This window comes from Crocodylus porosus, unplaced genomic scaffold, assembly GCF_001723895.1.
Source record: "Crocodylus porosus isolate Cpor-Errol unplaced genomic scaffold, CroPor_comp1, whole genome shotgun sequence".
In the NCBI taxonomy this organism is placed as follows: domain Eukaryota; kingdom Metazoa; phylum Chordata; order Crocodylia; family Crocodylidae; genus Crocodylus; species Crocodylus porosus.
In genome coordinates, this window is record NW_017728921.1 from 15685074 (window position 1) to 15703728 (window position 18655).

The 18655-nt window shown below is 48.7% G+C and overlaps 1 protein-coding gene across 2 annotated transcripts in view; it reads left to right on the forward strand.

Annotated features, from left to right (window-relative positions):
- Nucleotides 1-18409, forward strand: part of LOC109312801 (somatomedin-B and thrombospondin type-1 domain-containing protein-like) — a 35852-nt gene extending 17443 nt beyond the window's left edge. The window contains exons 2-5 of one of the 2 annotated variants that reach the window (XM_019539093.1): nt 2576-2761; nt 5130-5220; nt 14328-14486; nt 15436-18409. In XM_019539093.1, coding sequence (XP_019394638.1) covers nt 2576-2761; nt 5130-5220; nt 14328-14486; nt 15436-15541 — 542 coding nt within the window. In that variant the 3' untranslated portion in view covers nt 15542-18409. The remainder of the gene's footprint in view (nt 1-2575; nt 2762-5129; nt 5221-14327; nt 14487-15435) is intronic. The other variant, XM_019539094.1, reaches the window with a different exon arrangement.
- Nucleotides 18410-18655: the final 246 nt, after the last annotated feature.

Sequence of the window (18655 nt, forward strand, 5' to 3'; positions counted from 1 at the left end):
ATATATCATCTCTAACATAGCATGTAGTGTGACTACCAGGGTCTGAGGCAGTATCATCAGTCTTGATACCCTCGTGATAGCCTGACATGCAACCCAAATGGGGTTTAATTCCCTGTGTTTCTTGAGGAACACACTTCACAGTGGCCGTATATCCAAAAGGGCTCACCCTCATTTATGTAAAATTAAGTCCATGCAGCTAATTCCAGGGTACTTTGAACTGAGCTTTAGAGCTGTATGAGCAGGTAGAAAAGTCGTATTTTGAAACTTTCATACTGAAGGTAAAGTCCAAGAGTTTTGTAGGTAAACATGCCAAGAGCTTTTCATGACTTTGAATCAGCTTGGCCAGCTGTTGAACAGTGGGCTGACTCTGAGGTGAGTTCGTGTTTCCAAATTCTAGTGTAAGGCTTTAGCAAACAGGTTTTACATGCCAGTGGAAAGAGAGGGATGCTGGAAGAGAGCCAGTGAATTCTAGCTCTTTCCTATGGCTAATCTTCTGATATCTCATTATGGTCTTTAGGCAGTTGTCGTTATCCTGTATTGGCATGACTGGATGCACATATGGGATTTTAGTTAATCTGATTTTGTAATACAGGATCAGGAATATTATGTTCTGATTTCCCTGCATCCTATTAAAATCAGATAATCTGGTCCATTTACCTGTTGGTTATATTTATACATCCACCCCAAATACTTTGTGCAATCCTATAGGTGCCTGGTTACTCTTTTAGAGAAAGGGAAACTGATGGGGTTCACAGAGTCCTCTGAGATCCACCCCAATTATTTCATCCCATCTTCAGTATTGGACATTGCAGCCAGCACTTTGACTTGCTGATTGCTTGGTACAATATCCTTGCTACTGTTTGAGATGGGGTGGCTGTCCTTTGCTGTTGGACTAAGTACAATCATGAGTCTCCGACAGTCAGCTTGTTGTCAGCACAAGATGAACCTCTTTATTTCTCTTTACCTGCCCCATGCCAACATCATCCTGCAGCGTCTATGGACTATCTAAATGACCTGCTGTTGGTTAATTTACGTTTCATTGCATATTTAGAGAGAAATTCTCATCTGCTGTCAGTGGGCTTGGCTCAACTGAAGTCAGGGGAGCTGCATGCAGTGACACCAGTAGAGAATCAGCTTGGGAGTATTTAATAAACTAATAGTTATAAAACAACAGTTATTTAACAACAACAACAGTCATTTAAAATATTACCACCACAGTTTGATACCAGTATAATTTAGCTGCCTCTATAGGAAAAATTGGAGTAAAGCAACTTTGCATTTGGCCTATTATCTCTCTTCCTAAAAATTAGTATTGCCAATTATCCCAAATGATGTTAAATGAACTTAAAAAAACCAGGGGTTTCAAAAAATCATTTCTCTTTACTTGTCTTCTAGTGTTGTATCTTGTAGGGTGCCTGTTTTCAAGCTTTCCCTTGCACTTATAAGGACCAGGGCCCTGCTCCTTTTTTTCTGTCTTTTCTTTTCTTTTAAAGAAAAAAACCCACATGAACTGAGATCTTGGTGCAATCACATGACTACAGGAGCTGGGGCTTTAATAAAAATGCAGAGTCACATGAGATTGATGGTAAAGTGCATGTGTTGGCAAGACCCTTTTAAAAACCTCCCCCTTTCCCATAAATCATCCGCATTCAGAGGGTTCAGCTACTGGAGAGCACATTCATTTTCCTATAGAAACAGCCGGCGTACTTGTTGTTGACTGGTACATGGCCTTTGCAGCATTGTTTGCAGCTCCCTCTGGACACCCAGTTCTGCTGTCTTCCTGCTGCCATGGGCACTGCTGACAGGTCTATGACATATGATAGGCCATATGCCCCTTCCCCTCCCCTCCCCTCCAGCTGACCAGGGCTATTCAACAAGCCCTGCTGCTGTGACGCACTGCACACTGTGGTTGGGGGGGAGATGTTCCCTGGATTTCCACTTCACAGTGCACTGCAGCAGAGGAGGGGGTCTCCGCTGGCAAAGGCTACTCCCCGTGCCGACCGCGATGGGAATTCTGGGCAGGAGGCCTGAGTGCAGTGGGAACTGTCCGAGAGCGCGGGAGAGACCTGGGGAGAGGGAGGGATGCAGTGAGTCAGAAGGAAGGAAAGCTGGAATGTTTTGCCAGTGGAGACAGGAGGCTTTATTAATTGACTGGGTTTTCTGGGCTGTTTGGCCTCCTCTAAATCCTCTGGGTTTTAGCTGCTATCTCTCCGGACAACGCTGTCTGATTCAGAAACAAGCTGCTAATCGAGTGTGTGGAGAGGAAGGCAGCCCCTTACACTCAGTTAGAGAGATGGAGGGAAATGTTGTGTTAGTTTTTGCTGCCATACTGATCTGCCTGCCTTCCTTCCTTCCTTTTTCTTTTTCTCCCTCCTTTCACATCTCCCTTTCTCTCGCTATTCTCTCATTCCTACATGCATAACACCTTCTTCTTTAAGCTGTTTTCCTCTCTTCCCCCAAAACCTATTTGATCTGTTCCTCGTCTCTCACCTTCTTTCCCTCCATCTGACTTTTTCCTTCCCCCCTCCATTTCCTGTTTCCTCTCCCCACATCCCAACATTATCTCATTTTTCAGCAGCTGTCGACTGCATGGTGGGTTCCTGGGGTCCCTGGAGTAAATGCAGCTCCCTGTGCGGGGTTGGCAGCAAAGACCGAACGCGGCAAGTCACAGTGCCACCTCGAAATGGAGGGACCCCCTGTCCAGACCTGAAGCAGCGGCGAGGGTGCTTTGGAGATAGCCCTGTGTGTGATACAGCTAAAGGTAAAGCAGAACACTTGGGGGATGTTCCCCTGCCCCCAAGGATATGGCTGCCTGACTTGCTTTTGGTCTTGTTGGAAATCTTAGCTGTGGCTCAGGCAAGCTGTCAAAAGCGGTCCTCCAGGCCTGGGAAGAACTGGTCCCAAGCTCTTCTACGCCCACCAGTAAACACTACACATGGAGGGTACCTGACACAATTCTTTCCATAGCAAAGACCTTGTTAGGATGCTTTCTCCATCTGCTGAGTGATCCCAGCCCTCAGTTTGTACTGGAGACACGGCAAAGGCCCCATCTGCCCACTGGGGCTGCAGCAGAGAGTGGAGACTGCTTTTATTGTGGGGCAAGAAATGGTCTCTGTTGGCACAGGGGTTGAGCACAGCTTGCCTGGCCATGGTGGGAAGCAAAACCATTTTAAAACAGAGCTGGAGAATGGTAGCATGTGGCCTGCCAGTGACAGATGAGTCAAGGCACTTACTACGCAGAAAACGAGCTCTTTTACCCTGGTTATGAAGGTGCTAATGAATGCAATTTGACCCAAGAGGCCATGTGGTTGGTGCCTTGCTGTTATATAATACTTTTTCCCTGGTAGGTCAGATGGGGAACACGAAGTGGGGAAGTGACTGGCTTACTGTCACCCAGCAGACCAGGGGTAGAGCTGGGACTAGAACCAGGTCTATTTAGTTACAGCCTAGTTGTTTGTCCACAGAGACAGATAAACTAGCAGTAAATGAGGCCTCACTGCCTCACAGAGAGCTCCATCTACTTTTGGTCTTGTCTACACTGCAAATTGAAATCATGTCATAACTAGGATCCCCACCTGAACTGTAACTGTGGTGTGGATGGGTAGCTCTGAGGTGCTGAGCCACATACAGCCTCAACAGGCTCTGAGGGAGTCAGGAGTGAAAGGTTGAACTGCTTTTAAGATGAATCTAGACATGCTCATGAGAGAGATGAGCCTGCAACAGCAGGGAGCTGATTCAATGGTCCAGTGGTTCCTATGATGTCGAAGGACCTGTGAGATCATTGACACCTTGCAATGTGCTGTTACTTTTCCTGCATCATGCATTATAAAGCTAAAGATGACTGGATTTTTAGCAAAAAACCTAGGTTTTATCAAGGCAGACAAGGTTCTTTGGGTGAATCTGACATCTTTTATTAGACCAACTTAAATAGTTGGAAAACATTTTTTTAGCAAGCTTTCAGATTTAAAAACCCTTTGTCAAGCTGAGGAAGTCTCTGCACTTGGTGTGTGCTCTTCCTGGATGGAATGAATTGTAAAGAAGCTCAACCAGATGACAGCTTTTTAAACCCAAAAGTTTGCTAAAAATGTTTTTTTCCCCAACTATTTAAGTTGGTCTAAGAAAAGATATCAGATTCACCCAAAGAACCTTGTCTGCCTATGTCCTTAGACCAACATAGTTACAACCTACACTCCTGTAGGTTTTATCAAAGCCTGCACTTTATCTTTTTTTCTGCTTAAACACCTTTAAAGAATTTGTGGGCTACAGTTAAAGATTGCAACGATAAACTAAATTAGTCCCAATCTGGCCAAAGTCCACACTCATCTTCACAAACACGTCCCACCCCTTTCAGCTGTGCATACAAGTGCATGTGGTTCAGAGTTTTACCTGAACCCGTTACAGTCCTGTTTATCTCCTATCCTGCTGGACATTGCCATAGGAATGACTGTGATCAGCCCCATCAGGAATATGGGGAAAGTGGGTTCTGCTGAAGTCAACCCAGTCTTTGTTTCAGTGTTGTATAAATACATGGAAGCACTGTTACCCTATTTACACTGAGGTTAATGGACTCGTGTTTGAGCAGCAGGCTACTGTCTTGGGAACGACCACTGTTGAGATCAGTCTCTTCCGACTGGTTGGCTGAGAAATAGTCATTAATTGTCAGAACAGGAGTTGGAGTTGCAAGCGCTGGATGTAAGTCTGGGCCCTGCCACCGATTGGTTGTGTGACACTAGGCCAGTTGCTCGTTCTTTCCTCTCCTCCGTTTCCCGACATCCCGCCTTGTGCAATGTTCTGCAATTCTTGGCTGCAAATAGCAGCTTGTTCTTATGCCGAGTGGTATTATTAATAATGAAAAGGGGCCAGATCCAAACTCAGGTCATGGAAAAAGCTCCCACTGGGATCTCTGGGCTCTGGATCAGGCTCAGTGTCACCATTATTTTTTCTAGTCCAGCCACAGGTGTGTTAGCTTTCCCTTCTGGTCTGTGTCCCTCACTGTCCCCCAGCCTTGGTGGGACCTTTGGTTCACAGGCACCCCCTGCTCAAATCAGCTCCTTTCTGTGTCTCCAGGTGAGTGACCTTCCCTGCTGTTGAATTTCTTAATTTCTTGCCTTTGCTGTTTTTTCTGGCAGAGGTGGCTAAGATTTTGCCTGATTCCTACAAAAGGGACTTCAAGGACCCCTGGAGAAGACCTCACATGCTGTTGAAGGAGAAGCAGCCAAGGTAGGCGAGATTCGTGAGCGACTGAAGTGCTCACAGCTCGCGCTCGGTCCCTCTTGTCCAGGCTATTCTCCCCGTCGCGTGCTGCAGGCTCCGGTGAGCCTCTGAGTGCAGGGTCCCTTATAGACCCCAGCCAGCTGGGGGAAGGATCTCGTTGCAGCCACAAAAAGCTTGACCTCCTGCACAGAGAAGATAAAACAATGAGGGCCACGGAAACCCTCCCGAGACATTCCCCGCCAGGGAGAAATATCTGAATCTTGTGCTTCTCTCAGACATGTAACAAGCTGCCTGGGCAATCTGCTAACAAGTGTGTAACAGGTGTCCCTCCTGCCTTGGTCCTAGGACAGCACAATGGACCGAACTGCTCTCAGCTGCGTGAAATAGGGGCTCTCTCACACCATGGGGAAGGTGTTAGCAGCTCCCCCTCTCCCTCCTGTGAGGGACAGGGTGGGAAAAATGCGCCGGAGTGAATCCTCCAGATGTTAAACTAAAAGTCTCTCTGCTTAGGGATGGTCTCAGAAGTAATCTGTATTGCACAGTGGAGACAAGGGAGTTTACACTTTGTGCCCCTTGTGTGTCCTTAGAGAGGCACAGGGAGGCAGTTGAGGACTTATACCAAGCAAAGTGCTTCCGCAGGGGCTGTTCACACAGCTGACCAGCAGATAGTGCTTAGGGATTGTTAAAGCACAATTTACTCTTAAATGGAACATGGAATTTGAACACCGACAACTCAGTGTCCTAAAATCAAAGTCTTACTTTATTAGTTAAGTATTATCTCAGCAGTTTCTGTATTCAGAGAGAGAGAAAAACACTTAGTACAAGGATCCCACCCAATCCCAGATGTTACTTTGTCTCACAGTTCCTGAAGCAAAGGGTGTGTCGTTAGCTGGGATGATCCAGACAGGTGTTGAAAGCTGGATTCATGATGTAAATGATGATGATGATGATGATGACAACACTGAACTTTTTTGCTTCCCCCTTTTAGGCTTTTCTTTAACTTGACTCCTTTGATGACTCCTTGCTTTTGGATTGGTCTATCTGCAGTTAGCTTATTGTTCATATTTTATCCTATCAGCATATTCCTTTGTTCAACATCCCCATTACAAGCGCACCTCGTAATTTTGCCCTTTTCCAGTGTTTTACTTTAAGCATTGTCCACTGGTCTCCTTTATCACCTTTCATTAACATATCCAATCATTTCATCCTTCTGATTCAGCTGATTAGTGCCAAGTTCAGTTAATTTGAGCTAGTAACAAACCTATTATTATGTTGTGCTAGAAAAACTTCTCACAGTGAAAGAAAAAAGAAACATCATGCGAGCAAACTCAAGGCCATAAGCTGCTTGCAAGAAACAAAGCCAGCTGATATTGCAAACACCAACAAAATGAAAAGTTCAGGTAACAATGAGGCTATACAGAACTTTAGGCTGAATATAAAGAAAACTTTAAACAATGCTATGATTTACCACTCTGTAAACAGGTGCAACTTGAAAGCATAAAATATGAGAAGCTACCCTAAAAGGGCCTAATTCCTGTTGATTTTGATTAGACTAGTCACTGCCTCAGATTTAGGCAGATGCTCAAGTGCTTTGTTAGACCAGGGTCCTCGTGTGGTTTTCTGAAGTGCTGAACAACCCACAGCCTTTAATAAAGTTAGTGAGAGCAGAGGGTGTTTTGGGTAGGCTCAGACCAAGCCACTGATTGTGGCTGTGCCTAACTCGAGCTGCCCACAGTTGATGGACAAACTGATAGAGGCTGGACTAGGCCATCTATGCTGTGGCTACCCCACCGTGGGGTAGAACAGACCGTATGTGCATGCTTCCAGATCCTTTCTTCCTTCTTTCCATCAGAGCTCTCGGCAGCCCCTTCCAGGTCACTTCAGATGTCTTCCTGGGCTGCAGTATCAAGGTCTCACGATGCCCTTTGCATCCTCGCTGCTTGAGTCACGACGCTCTTCCGATCTCTTTGCATTTCTCCTTGTTACTGAAGCAGAAGGGTCTGTAGCACTAGAAAGCTGGTGGGCATCAGTGGCAGTGATGTAATCTAATTAGTCGGGTTTAAGTCTTGTATTCCCCTTTCCCACCTTCATCACATCACCCCTCTTTAATTAACTGCTCTTAGCATGGTATATCGCTTTCCCAGTGAGAGGGGGTCTTAGACCGCTTGGGGGCTGCTCACTGAACCCTTTCATCTTGGCTTTCTTCCCTGCCACCCTGACAACTCTCTCCTTAACCGCTGGCTTCAGCCAGTGGAGCCAGGAATGTTAAGTAGGATCATTAGGGAAAGATTATATTGCCAAGCAATCTTCAGTGGGTGGAAGAGAAGAATTACTTTCTTCTCCCCCACAGCCATTACTGATCTCGATGGCTGGCTGGATCCAAGCAGTGTCCACTGGCTGGGAGCTAAAGCATAACTCTACTGCCCTGGCAGCTCCCCTTGCAGAGTGACACATTGACTGAGTCACTTGTTGCTTGCAGTTTGCATCAGGGTTTGGGCCACGTGGCTGGCCCAGAGGAGAGGCTGTGCTCACCCAGACAGCACAATCCTTTTGCACACTGTTGCCAAGGGGCCTTCTAAAGCAGACTGAAGATTGGCGGCACAAGGAGAAGCCCACGGGGCACTTATGCAGGGATCCATCAATTCCAGATCACAACCTGGGTAGATGAAAGTGCTGGAGGATGAGGGGAGGAGATTTCCATTCTGCTGGAGGAAGGTAGTACGTAGGAGGCTCAGGAGCTGCTTGTCATGCTCTGCCCTCCTGCGTGGTCTCTAGTTTGCCTCCATGCCATGGGGACTTATCATCAGAGCAGAACCGAGGAACAGCTTGGTTAGTGGCTAGAGCAGCAGACTGGGAGACAGGACTCTCAGAGTCTGCCCCAGTCTCTGCCCCTGACTCCCTGCAATGTTTCTTTTCATCCTGATGCCATAGTTTCCCCTCTGTCTTGGGTGGTGAAGGGATGGCACATCTCTGCAGTGTGAGGAGACTTTATTAATTCAATACTCACAAAAATTAGAAAGACTAATAATAATCCTTAGGGGTTTTCGTAATATGGTGCATGTACAAAATGCCACACAAATGCTAACTGTGCTCTGTGGAGGGGAGACAGGGTATTGGGTATTATCCCCATTCCAGAGATGGGGAAACTGAGGCAGAGGTGGGCCACCCAGAGGGGTAGTCCCAGAGTTGGATGTATCATGTAAGAGATCCTGGTGCTGGGTTCTGGTGGGCGTTGGACATGGGCACTGAATCTTTACCCAGCAGCACCTGTGTTGAGCTTGAGAGAGAGCTCTGCACATAGCAGCCTGCCAAGATCCTGCTCTCTGGCTTGGTATCTCCCCTGTAGCTCTGGAGAAGGAAGCATAGGTGACGCATAGTGGGGCATGGAGGTGCACATTCCCCCCCTCCTCCCCCCCTGACAGGGCCACTGCTGATGGTGGCACCTGTGGGGGCAGAGCTGGAAAGCTCCCACTACCACCGCCAACGGCGGCACCTGCGGCTGCCCCTTCAGACTCAGGAGGCACCAGTCACCCATTCCAGGGACCCTGTTTAAACTGATAACAGCAAACAAAAAGAGCCAGTCCATCTGACCATTGCACTGTCCTGGTGCTGGGAACAGCGAGTGGGAGGGAACCCTCCTTGCACCGCAATCATGTCACACCTTGTTACTGTCTTGTTGGTCCCTTTGCTGCAGGGCTGCGAGGCCTTCTGAGCTCTGGATGCCTGGGGGGTAGTTTCTCTTGCCCTGGTCCAGTAGCTAGATGAGACAGCAGCTGGGCAGAGCAAAGGGGAAGCTGAGAAGAACTGGGAAGTCTTTCATAGCGGGGTATGGATGAATGGGAAGAGGGAGGCTGGGGGTGGGGGTGGGGAAGTCTCTTAGCGGAAGGGAGAGGGCAGGAGTGATCCTGCCTGCTGCAATCTGTTCTTTTGTGACAGCCCAAGAAGACACTGCAAACATAAGCTGTAATTGTCTGTTCATAGATTTCAGATGTTAGGGCTGGAAGGGACCTCGCAAGATCATTGGGTCCAGCCCCCTGCCCAAGGGGCAGGAAGTCAGCTGGGTTAGATCCCTACTAGAGTCCAACCTGAGTTTGGATCACCAAGTGTTGCAGGGTGTTTGTAATCAGGGATTGGGTTTGGACTGAAGCAGAGAGAAGGGCCAGGGGTGAGGGCCATCTCTGGAAAGGTTGGGAGCACTCAGATCCCAACAGGGATGGATGGGCCTGAAACATGGTTTATGCTAGAGAACAGCAGTCCCTGAGGTGTGAACAGCTGCCCCTTCACTTTGCCATGATGGGTGGGCTAGCTAGCTGGAAGTGGGTCTGTGAAGATGTGTTTTGATTGAGGTGCTGGTGCAGTGTCCTTGAGATTGAGAAGTGATCCATTTAGGCAAATCAAGGCACCCAAGCCTTACCCAAGCAACTGCAGAGGTTGAACAGCTTCCAGGAGACAGAGATCTGCCTTGCAATATTCCAGGAATAGCAAAGATCAGGTCTAGCATGGGGTGTTGTGCCAGGGAGAAGAAAAGAGCTGTCTTGGGAAGGATGTGGCCTGGCTGGGATGAGATGCAAGGCAGAGCTGTGTAGACGCTGGCCCAGTGGCTGATATACCTCGATTGCCTGCATAAAAGAGGTGGTGACATTTGGGACCTACCTTAATTTTCCCCAGTGCAGAGGCTGCACATGAAGGAAGGAAAACCATTTAGTGAACCAGACTCTTTGATACAGCTGAGCAGTGTTGTCAGCCAGCAAACACAGTCAGCCATCGAGCACCTCATGGCACAGGTGCTGTCGTCTGAAGGCCATGCCAGGCTCCCTGGGAGCGTGGGAGAGATGCTCAGTCACAAACAAATAGTCACATCCCGGAAGCCTCGTGCTTACGCATGTTGTTCCTCAGATCGCATCTGCCCTTCATTAGGAAATGCCTGGCAACTCGGAGGGCTGCCTGGAAGCACATGTGATGTGAGCTAAGCCAGGCCACTTCCATGCGGGCTTCAGAGTGCTCCAAATGTGCTACGGCACATGGGGAACAGCTCCAGGGCTGGGGAGCACGGCAGGCTGGGCTCTGTAGACATGACTGCTGGAAAGCCAGGATGAGGCAGGCCCTAGCGCCCCCCTTCTTGCATTCAAACCAGCTGCTCTGCAGGCTAGAGAGGGGCCACCTCCAGCTTCTAATCCCCACAGGAGTAGGAGCTTTGTGGGCTAGGTCCCCAGCTGGTGTAGACAGTACCTAATCAGTGCTGATCTACACCAGTTGAGAGTCTGGCACAGAGGGTGGGTTTACAGTGGTCAGCTGTGGCCAGAGGCATAAGGATTGAGTCCCTCTCTGCAACCTGATGCGAGCTCTTCTTTTTATTCTGAATGCTCTTTGCAGGGGTTGGGGGGAGTTTATCTAGTGCTAGCAGGGAGACAAGCCAGATTGCCTTCATGGGCTTCTTCCCTCTCTGCTGGCTCTGAGCTGTGCTTGGGACTATCATAGCTAGTCCTAAACCTCCCTTTGCAACTGCTGAGCCCCTTGTGAGCCAGTTAATTAGTCCCCCGGACTGTTAGTGGCCTCCCAGGACATGAAGGGCTGCATTTTACATAAGAACTTGACAGCTGCTGTCCTGAGGTAGACCAAAGGCCCAGAAACTTGTGGCAAGTGGTCGATATTTTGGGGAAGAGTATTAAACACAGGGCAACAAGGGAACTAGAAGAAACAGGTGCAAGCCAGGACTTTGCTGGGCTGAACTGACACACTCCCACACATAGGAAACCCTGCTTTGACATGCAGGCACCCAGATCCTCAGCTCAGTGGAGACAGGTGGTATTTCAGGGGCTTTGCTAACACTCGATCCTCTCCGTACATTTCATTTTCCACCTGCCCCATCTAGCGTGGCCGGTGTATGTTTGGGTAGGCCAGGCCAGTTGCTGAGGTCCTGTCTATTCTGTAGGGCACGGGGAATGCCCCAGGGTCTATGCATTCTTCCCGAGCTGGCTCAGCCTCTGCAGGCAGTGAGAAAAGATGTAATCAGCTGAATGTGGAGGAGGAGTGTGAAGGCCCAGGGGGAAGTGCCTGAGGCCCTGTTGTGCTCACAGATGTTTTCATTCCTCTCTGAACCGGACTTCTGCTGTCCCTGCTAGGAGGCTGCTCTGTTCAAGCCTCTCTCAGGGGAACGAAGGACTGCACCAAGGTGCCAGCAGGCGTGGTAGTGCCAGGCTCCTTCCATGACAGGATCCAAATGTCGGAGTCACCCTCAGCATCCTCCCCGGCAGGAAGGATGGCCAAAGACATGCAGCAATGGGGGATTTCCAGATCATTATCCTCAGAGTCCTGCCTGTGTGGCTTTCACTGCAGCTGGGGAGCCTGATGGCTGCAGAAAGGGGATGCAGCACCCACCGAAATGCCGCCCCAGTTGGGGTGGAAGACAGCAGCCCCCCGGCCAGTCCTGGCAGGTTGTTGTATGGAATTTCCACCAAGGATATAAGGGCAGAGATGCCCTTGGAAAGGTGCCAGGGGATCCTGATATGCATGAAAACAGACAGCACCCTGCTAAGCACAGTAGGGACTCTACTGTGTCACTGCATGACCCCGGCTTGGATGCCACGAGGCCATGTCTCAGACAGTTTGTCATGGAGCCTCTCAACAGAATCTCCTTCTGTCCCCTTGCTGCACTATGGATACTTTATACTCAGGTACTATGGTTCCCATTTACTGGGATCATGGGCCAAACTCCCCTCTGGTGTAAGTCTGCAGGTACTGTCAGGGCCAGCCCAGTGTTAGTCTGTGCTTTACCCCTGTCTGGGCCGTCTCAGCAAAAAAAGGCTTGCATGACAATTCAGAGTGGGCTGTGTGCTGAGAAGGGGCTGGCAGTGCTCCTGGCCCATGACTTTGCTCTTCTCTTGGTGCCAGAGCCTCAGGGAGGAGACAGAGGCTTGAAGGATGGACTTTGCCCTTCAGCAGATGTGCAGACACCTCCCCTTGGACCAGGAATAGGAATGCAGACTGCGGAGGACCTGCTCAGTCATCAAGCCTGGTCCCCTGCTATGAAGCTGGGGGACAACAATACTCAGTTTTTAGGATGCTTAAGAGTAGGCATCTGGCACCCCTGCATCTTTGGACATCTAGCCTCAAATGACCTTTGTTAGTAGGCAGACTAACTCACTGATCCTCCCAGCACCCCAGGGACTCTATTGCTCCTGCCTGGCAAAGTGGAGATGCCATGGGGGCTGGAATCACCCGAACTTGGGATCAGCATTCATTGCTATGCCCAACGCTCATCCACCCTGTGGCCTGGTGGGATTCACAGCCCCAAGTTATGTGCCTGGACTCCTCATACTCTGCATGGGGGGAGTGGGGCACCTCAGAATGGGAATCACAAAAACCAATGCACTGAGCCACCTGTGCTAGTCAGTAAGAAATGCTGAGAAGTGGGGTGACTGAGGCCTAGTCCCTCAAGGGTAGTTTGATGCCTATGTTCAGGCTGAAGGAAGACACCGATCTCAGCCAGAATTCATAACCATGTCCCCTCCTCAGGCATTGTGCTCCCTTCCCAGCTCAGCCCTTTGTCTCAGGACTGGTGGTGAGGATTGTGCTGCTGCCTCTTACACCCAGCTGTTGGGGCATTTGCCTGGGACATGGGAGATGTTTGTCCATACCCATCCCCTGCCTGCTTTGGAGCAGAGACTTGAAGCCTGGTTTCTACTCTAGGGTATTTGGGGGCAGGTTTCTGTCCAGCTCTCGTGCTGCAGCTCTTACTTTGCACAACCAATGACACATTCACCAGAATGGAGGTAGCGACTCTATTGCATAGTGGCTGGGGCCCTTGTCTGGGCTGGGGGATCGGGCTCACTGGCCTCTGCTCCAACAAGGCCACCTCTCCTGAGCGTGCTGGCGGGCAGTGCACCAAGAGCGTCAGGCCTTTGGCAGCCTCTGCTCAGCATCAGAGGGCTCTGCTTGGGATTGTCATGCAAAAAGGAAAACCACAAAACTGATCCGGACCCAAATAAGAGGCCTGGGATAATGAATCCCCATGGGGAGAGTTGTATTTCTACGTAGTTGTTTTCCTCATCGTCCTCCCCTGCCGGGAGCTTGGCTGAAACTGTTACTTGTAAACAGGGGCAGTGGATAGTTCAAGCCAGCGTCTCTGCAGACCCATGTCACATACAAAAGCTGTCTGCTGGGGGATATATGCTGCATTAGCTTTTTCCCTGTTTCAGGGACCAGATTTACAGGACCTGGGGGAGACAGTCAGCTCCTCTGGGCCTGCTCTGCTCAGTAATGTCTCTGCTCCTGTTATTTCTGCTTGGGTTGGCACATACAAGCTTGCTTTATGCCAGCTAGCTTGGGCGCTGCTAGTGGGGTGGGAGCAGGGTGCTCAAGGCAGGTTGCGAAGCCCACCTGAAAATGCGTAACTACCCTGGCTGCTCACCTGCACTGAGCGCCAAGGCTGAGCTAGCTACTTGTGCCCATGGCAGCATAGACATGACCTGTGTTGTCCTGGGCTGGCTGCAATATCACCCTGTCCTTAGTAGAAGAGAGATGGCGGTTCTTCAAGGTAGTTTGGTGTCACCAGTGTGACTGAGTGGTGTGTTGTAGCAGGGGGTCACGGCAGATGCAATTCAAGGACAGAACTGTCTTTCACCTCCAGGACATCTGCTGTTTTATGCTCAGGAAAGGCCTGGTTTGCAGCAGGGATCAGACCACCTCCATTAATGAGAGAGGACGGGAGTCCCCTAGGGTGGAACAGGTTGCTTGGGCTGGGATCTGTGGTGGGGTTCGGAAGGGGCAGTGGGATTCAGGTGACCAACCTGTCCCCTGAGACTCCTCCATCACTGGCAAGACTGGCACTGTCTTGCTACCAGCATCAAAGCTTTGCTTTCTGTGAGAATATCTTTCCTCTGGTAATTTGTGCCCCTGGGTCCTTGAGGGGTATTGGAGCCATAAGTACAAAGCTGGTAGATCTCTTGGGTGCCAGTGACAGGTCCAAGAGTATCAACCGTGCCCTTTGACAAATGCATTTTCCCACCCCATGCTGGTCTTCCTTTTCCATGTAGGCCTGCAGAAGCAGAAACCCCCTTCACAGGGGTGTTGGCATGTCCCACCTAATCCATTATGTCTCCCTCTCTCTCCAGCTACTGTGTCTATTTTCGCCTGAAGCAGGTGGGAGCTGCCTGCCGGCTGCACTTCTGGAGCAGCCGTCTGCTGAGGGAGCGGCGAGTCTGCGTGGAGTGCCAGGGGGATGCTGTGGGCAGCCGGAGCCGATGTGAAGGGGATGGGCTGCAGGGAGCTAGGTAAGCAGCCTCGACAGTGAGGGGCGATTGTTGGCCCCATCTCCGAGCCAGCCCAGCCCAGCCCAGCCCAGCCCAAGGGAGTGAAATGCTAAGAGGGATTCTGGCCTTGGAGGGTTTTGTCTGCCTGTCCTGACAGGTGCTCTCTGCAGGCTCCAGCTTGTCTCAGGGCAAGTCCAACCCAGCTCCACAGGCTGCGAGGTGGGACAGGAGTCATGGGAAGAGCTGAGGGGGGAAAGCAAAGGATGCAGAGCCCTGGAGGCTGAGAGGCTAAGCTGCATGGGGAAAGCAAGGGGAAGCCAGTGGGACATTCAAAGGGAGGAATGACACCATCCCAGCAGCTTGCAGGGACTCCCAGCAGTCCGGGTGCATGAAGGGGACTTTCAGGGGTGGTAGAAAAGAGAGCCGAGTTTGAAGACACAGAGAGAAACTCTGCAATTGTGCCCATCTTTACTGCTTTGGAGAGGAGCCGTTGGCTTTTCCCTTCCCTTCCTACAGATCATTGTGCTAATGCTGATTTTCCCCAAAAGCTCACTGCCTCTGGGTTGACATTTCTGGGCGCCCAGCAGTTCTTTTGGCTGGGATTATGCTGTGCTGGAGCTCGTGGCTGACGTCTGATGGATCAGTCATGAGCCTTGTGACATTTGGTGGTTTTCTTAAAGCCTAATCCCTTGGAGTCAGGTGATTACACTTGACTCGCAATTTTCATTGTAAAAAAGTCAATTTTAGCTTAATTTTTTGTAGAGAAAAGTGCCAAGTTGTGAAGAATAAAGGCTCAAAAAACAGTTGAGTACTTAAAAAGGCCCCCACGTTTATTAAATTTTGGCAAATTGTATGATTTTTTTCAGCATCCCCTGATGGTCAGATGCCAACATTGTTCAGGGAGCTCTGTTGAATTCTGGGAGACAGAAGATGAATGAGTCTTACCTATTGGCAATGTTTCCCATTTCAGGACATTCTGGACTGCTGCCTCCATCGCTGGGTGCCAAGGCTCATGGGTCCAAGAGTCTTTGCAAGAAACCTGCACGTGTCCTCCATTGTCCCTCTTATTTGTGTAACCGTCTGACAACTTGGGTCATGAACCTTAAAAGAGGAAGTGAGAGAGTGACACATATAAGCTGGCAACATGGCGGTTTACGGCTTTCTGTCACTAGGACATGCCGGAGGATGAAGGAAAAGCCTCCTCTGAATGAAGTTCTTGCTGCCCTTCTTACCTCATTTCACTTTCTTTATAAACCCACACTTTCTGTGAAACTGTTTTTTTCATCACAAAGCTATGTATTATTTCAAAGCACAAGAATGTCTCATTCTTTTAAACTTTATACCTCTGAAACCTTGCTATCTACCTCCAGCATTGCAGATATTGAAGGCAACTCTTTTTCTGTGTTTCTCACTACTTTGCAGATTTGTAATAAAAGAAGAGAGAGAAGAATATTGCAATATCCTTCTTTTAAAAGATTGTTTTTTTAAATGCAAGGAAGAAGAAAATTGCTAGTGCCACTGCACCAAAGGTAATGATGAAATACATGGGAAAGAGGTTAAATCTGAGAGAGGAAGTGATGTCATGGTTACATGGGATAACATGGACATAGCGTCATAGTTAGCGGTGGAGTCATTTCTGAAAAATGAGTCATTGAACTGATTTCCCAGGAGGAAAGTGGGAATAAAATAGGCATGTTTAGTGTTAGCCAAAACCTAAGGAAATGTCACTTTATTTTTCTCCTGTGCTGTTGCATGTACCTGTTCAGAGTTGCTTCCAAGGTATTAAAGTTAGGGTCATTGCTTTTCTCTTGACCCTTCAGATGATTTGAGTGGGATGGGGTACTACTTGCAATATCCTCTTTGCAACCCCAACCTAAAGGTGATCAAAATATTGACTTCTACCTTGAGAAAAGCCTAGTGAAGTTACATAAGAGGTTGTCATCTTTTGTTATGTTTAACACTTTTTGGACTGATGTGATATATTTAAAATATATCATATGATCTCTTCCCCCAGTAAATCTATTTTACTCCCATTCCTTCCTGTGGCCCCTATTTCAGTTCATGGCAAACACACAGAACAGGGTTTTCAAGCTTTCTATTTAATGAATGAGGTTACACTCACATGCACTTTCCCCAAAGCCTCTGGAGTTGCTACCCTCTCCTCTGAGAACATCAAAAACTCAAGGCAAATGGTTAATAGAGGACTTCAGGTGCTGTTGTTTTGACAATGGATCCTCGTAGCTCAGACCCCAGGATGTTAAAATCCCCGTCATTGAGAACTCTGCTTGACTAAGCATCTGCAAAACCAATACTGCATTTTGTTATGTTCCTCCCGGGTTGTATGTGGTCACCTCTGCTGATGCATAGTGTGCTGGGGTCTCGCTTCCAGATCAGACTGGCCCCAAGTATGCTTTTCCCTCTTGCTACCCGGGGCTGCTTGTGTCCTGGCTTCCAGCACTCTGCAGGCTCCCTGGGGCTCCTCTCTCCTCACCCTGCTGTGCTGTGCTTGTGCTTGTTTTTTTAAAACTGGGCCAAATGATGGTTTGGTTTCTAGACGTAACAAGTGATTCAGTAAAAACAAAATGTTTCCCCACCGGATGGTTTGGAAGCCACCCAGTCAGAAGCTGGACGCCTCTCCCTTGTTCAGATAGAACGTGTCCATGAAGCCAATGGCCAGTTGCCCAGCAATTGTATCTGTAAAGTCCCTGTGTTTCCAAAGCTGCTACTGCCTCTGCAAATAAGCTGCTTTGAGTTTGACAGACGAGCACACTCTGCTGCCTGGTGCTGAGCATTCTGGGCTCCCATTAATGTCACAGGATTGGGCCCCAAGGTTGCCGTTGACTTCAGTGAGTTTCAGATTAGGCCTGTGGTCTACTGTCACCCTGCACCGGACCAGTTATACACATCAACTAAAATGGCCAAAACTAGGCTGAGTTTATAACAGAAGTAAAGCTGTTTCAGTGGAACATTGTTCAAGGATCAGCGTCTCTTACTATAGCAAGGCGTGCCTTGGCATCGCCTAGCTCCATTAATATAGTAGTGAGACCATTCTTAGATGGGTCCCTTTGTCTGTTGACATCATCTTTTCAAAATTTCCTCGAGTTGAAGGCACCTGCGTTGTTTTATCGACAGATGATCCATGTCCCTTTCAGGGGCTGTTTTCTCCTTGGTGATGCAGTTGCATGTGCTAGTCAGAGCTGTTCTCAGGAAGTCAGGTTCAAACCTCAGGTAAAGAAAAAACTTGGAGAATATGAATATACATGCTTCCAGCTTGGCCCCAGACTCTTTCTTCTCTGCTGCTGCTTCTTGATGAGAGCCTGGGTATATGGTCTCACTGCTGAACAGCATTACCCAGTGATTGCTGCAAGTAACTGTCTTAGTCTGAGTGCCGTACCAGAAGAAATCAGCATGATCAGAACATGACAGAAGATGCATCTTCATGGATGCTCTCCATTTTCATTGGGCCCTACGGGAATTTCTGTCTCCCATTGACTTTCAGTGGAAGTTGGGCGTTTAACTTACTTTGGCTCTTCTGAAAATCCCAGCCATAGATATTGAAGCCAGAAGGGACAGTTTTGATCGACAGTTTTGCGTTGTCTGACAGGTGGTTTCTGCACAACGCCATTATATTTTGAAGTGTCAACCAACAGACTCAAGATGCTTTGGTTGGCTTTTGCCATTAACATTTCTGTGTGTGCTGCAGAAACTGGCAGGTTGTCGCCTCTGTGTGTGTTAAACAAACACATTTCTGGAAGGAAGCAAGAAGCAAGGTTGGTAAAAGCACAAATGGCTTCTTCCTGGTTTTTAATGTTGTAATAATTGTCCTGAAGTTTATTACTTCCTGTATCATTGACAGTCACATCATATGCTACAGGCCTGTTACTGTACGATATCATGTAATGACTCCGCTTGAATTGCATTGAATAAAGGCATTAGGAAACCTGGGGGTGTTGGCTGGAGACATTTCAGGAGTGGATGAAAGGTACCCCTGGCTATTATAACCTGATTTCTTTCTAGAAGAAGCATTGGAAGACTGAAGATGGCTCAGACCCCAAGCTAGGAAAATCCTAGAAGTGGTTAACACTGGATGCTGAATTCTGGTTCAGTGCTGGATGTTAAGAAAATGCCATTTCACTTTTGTGATCAGGCTATTCCATGATCTGGTTTCTTAAGGAATATCCGCATCACCT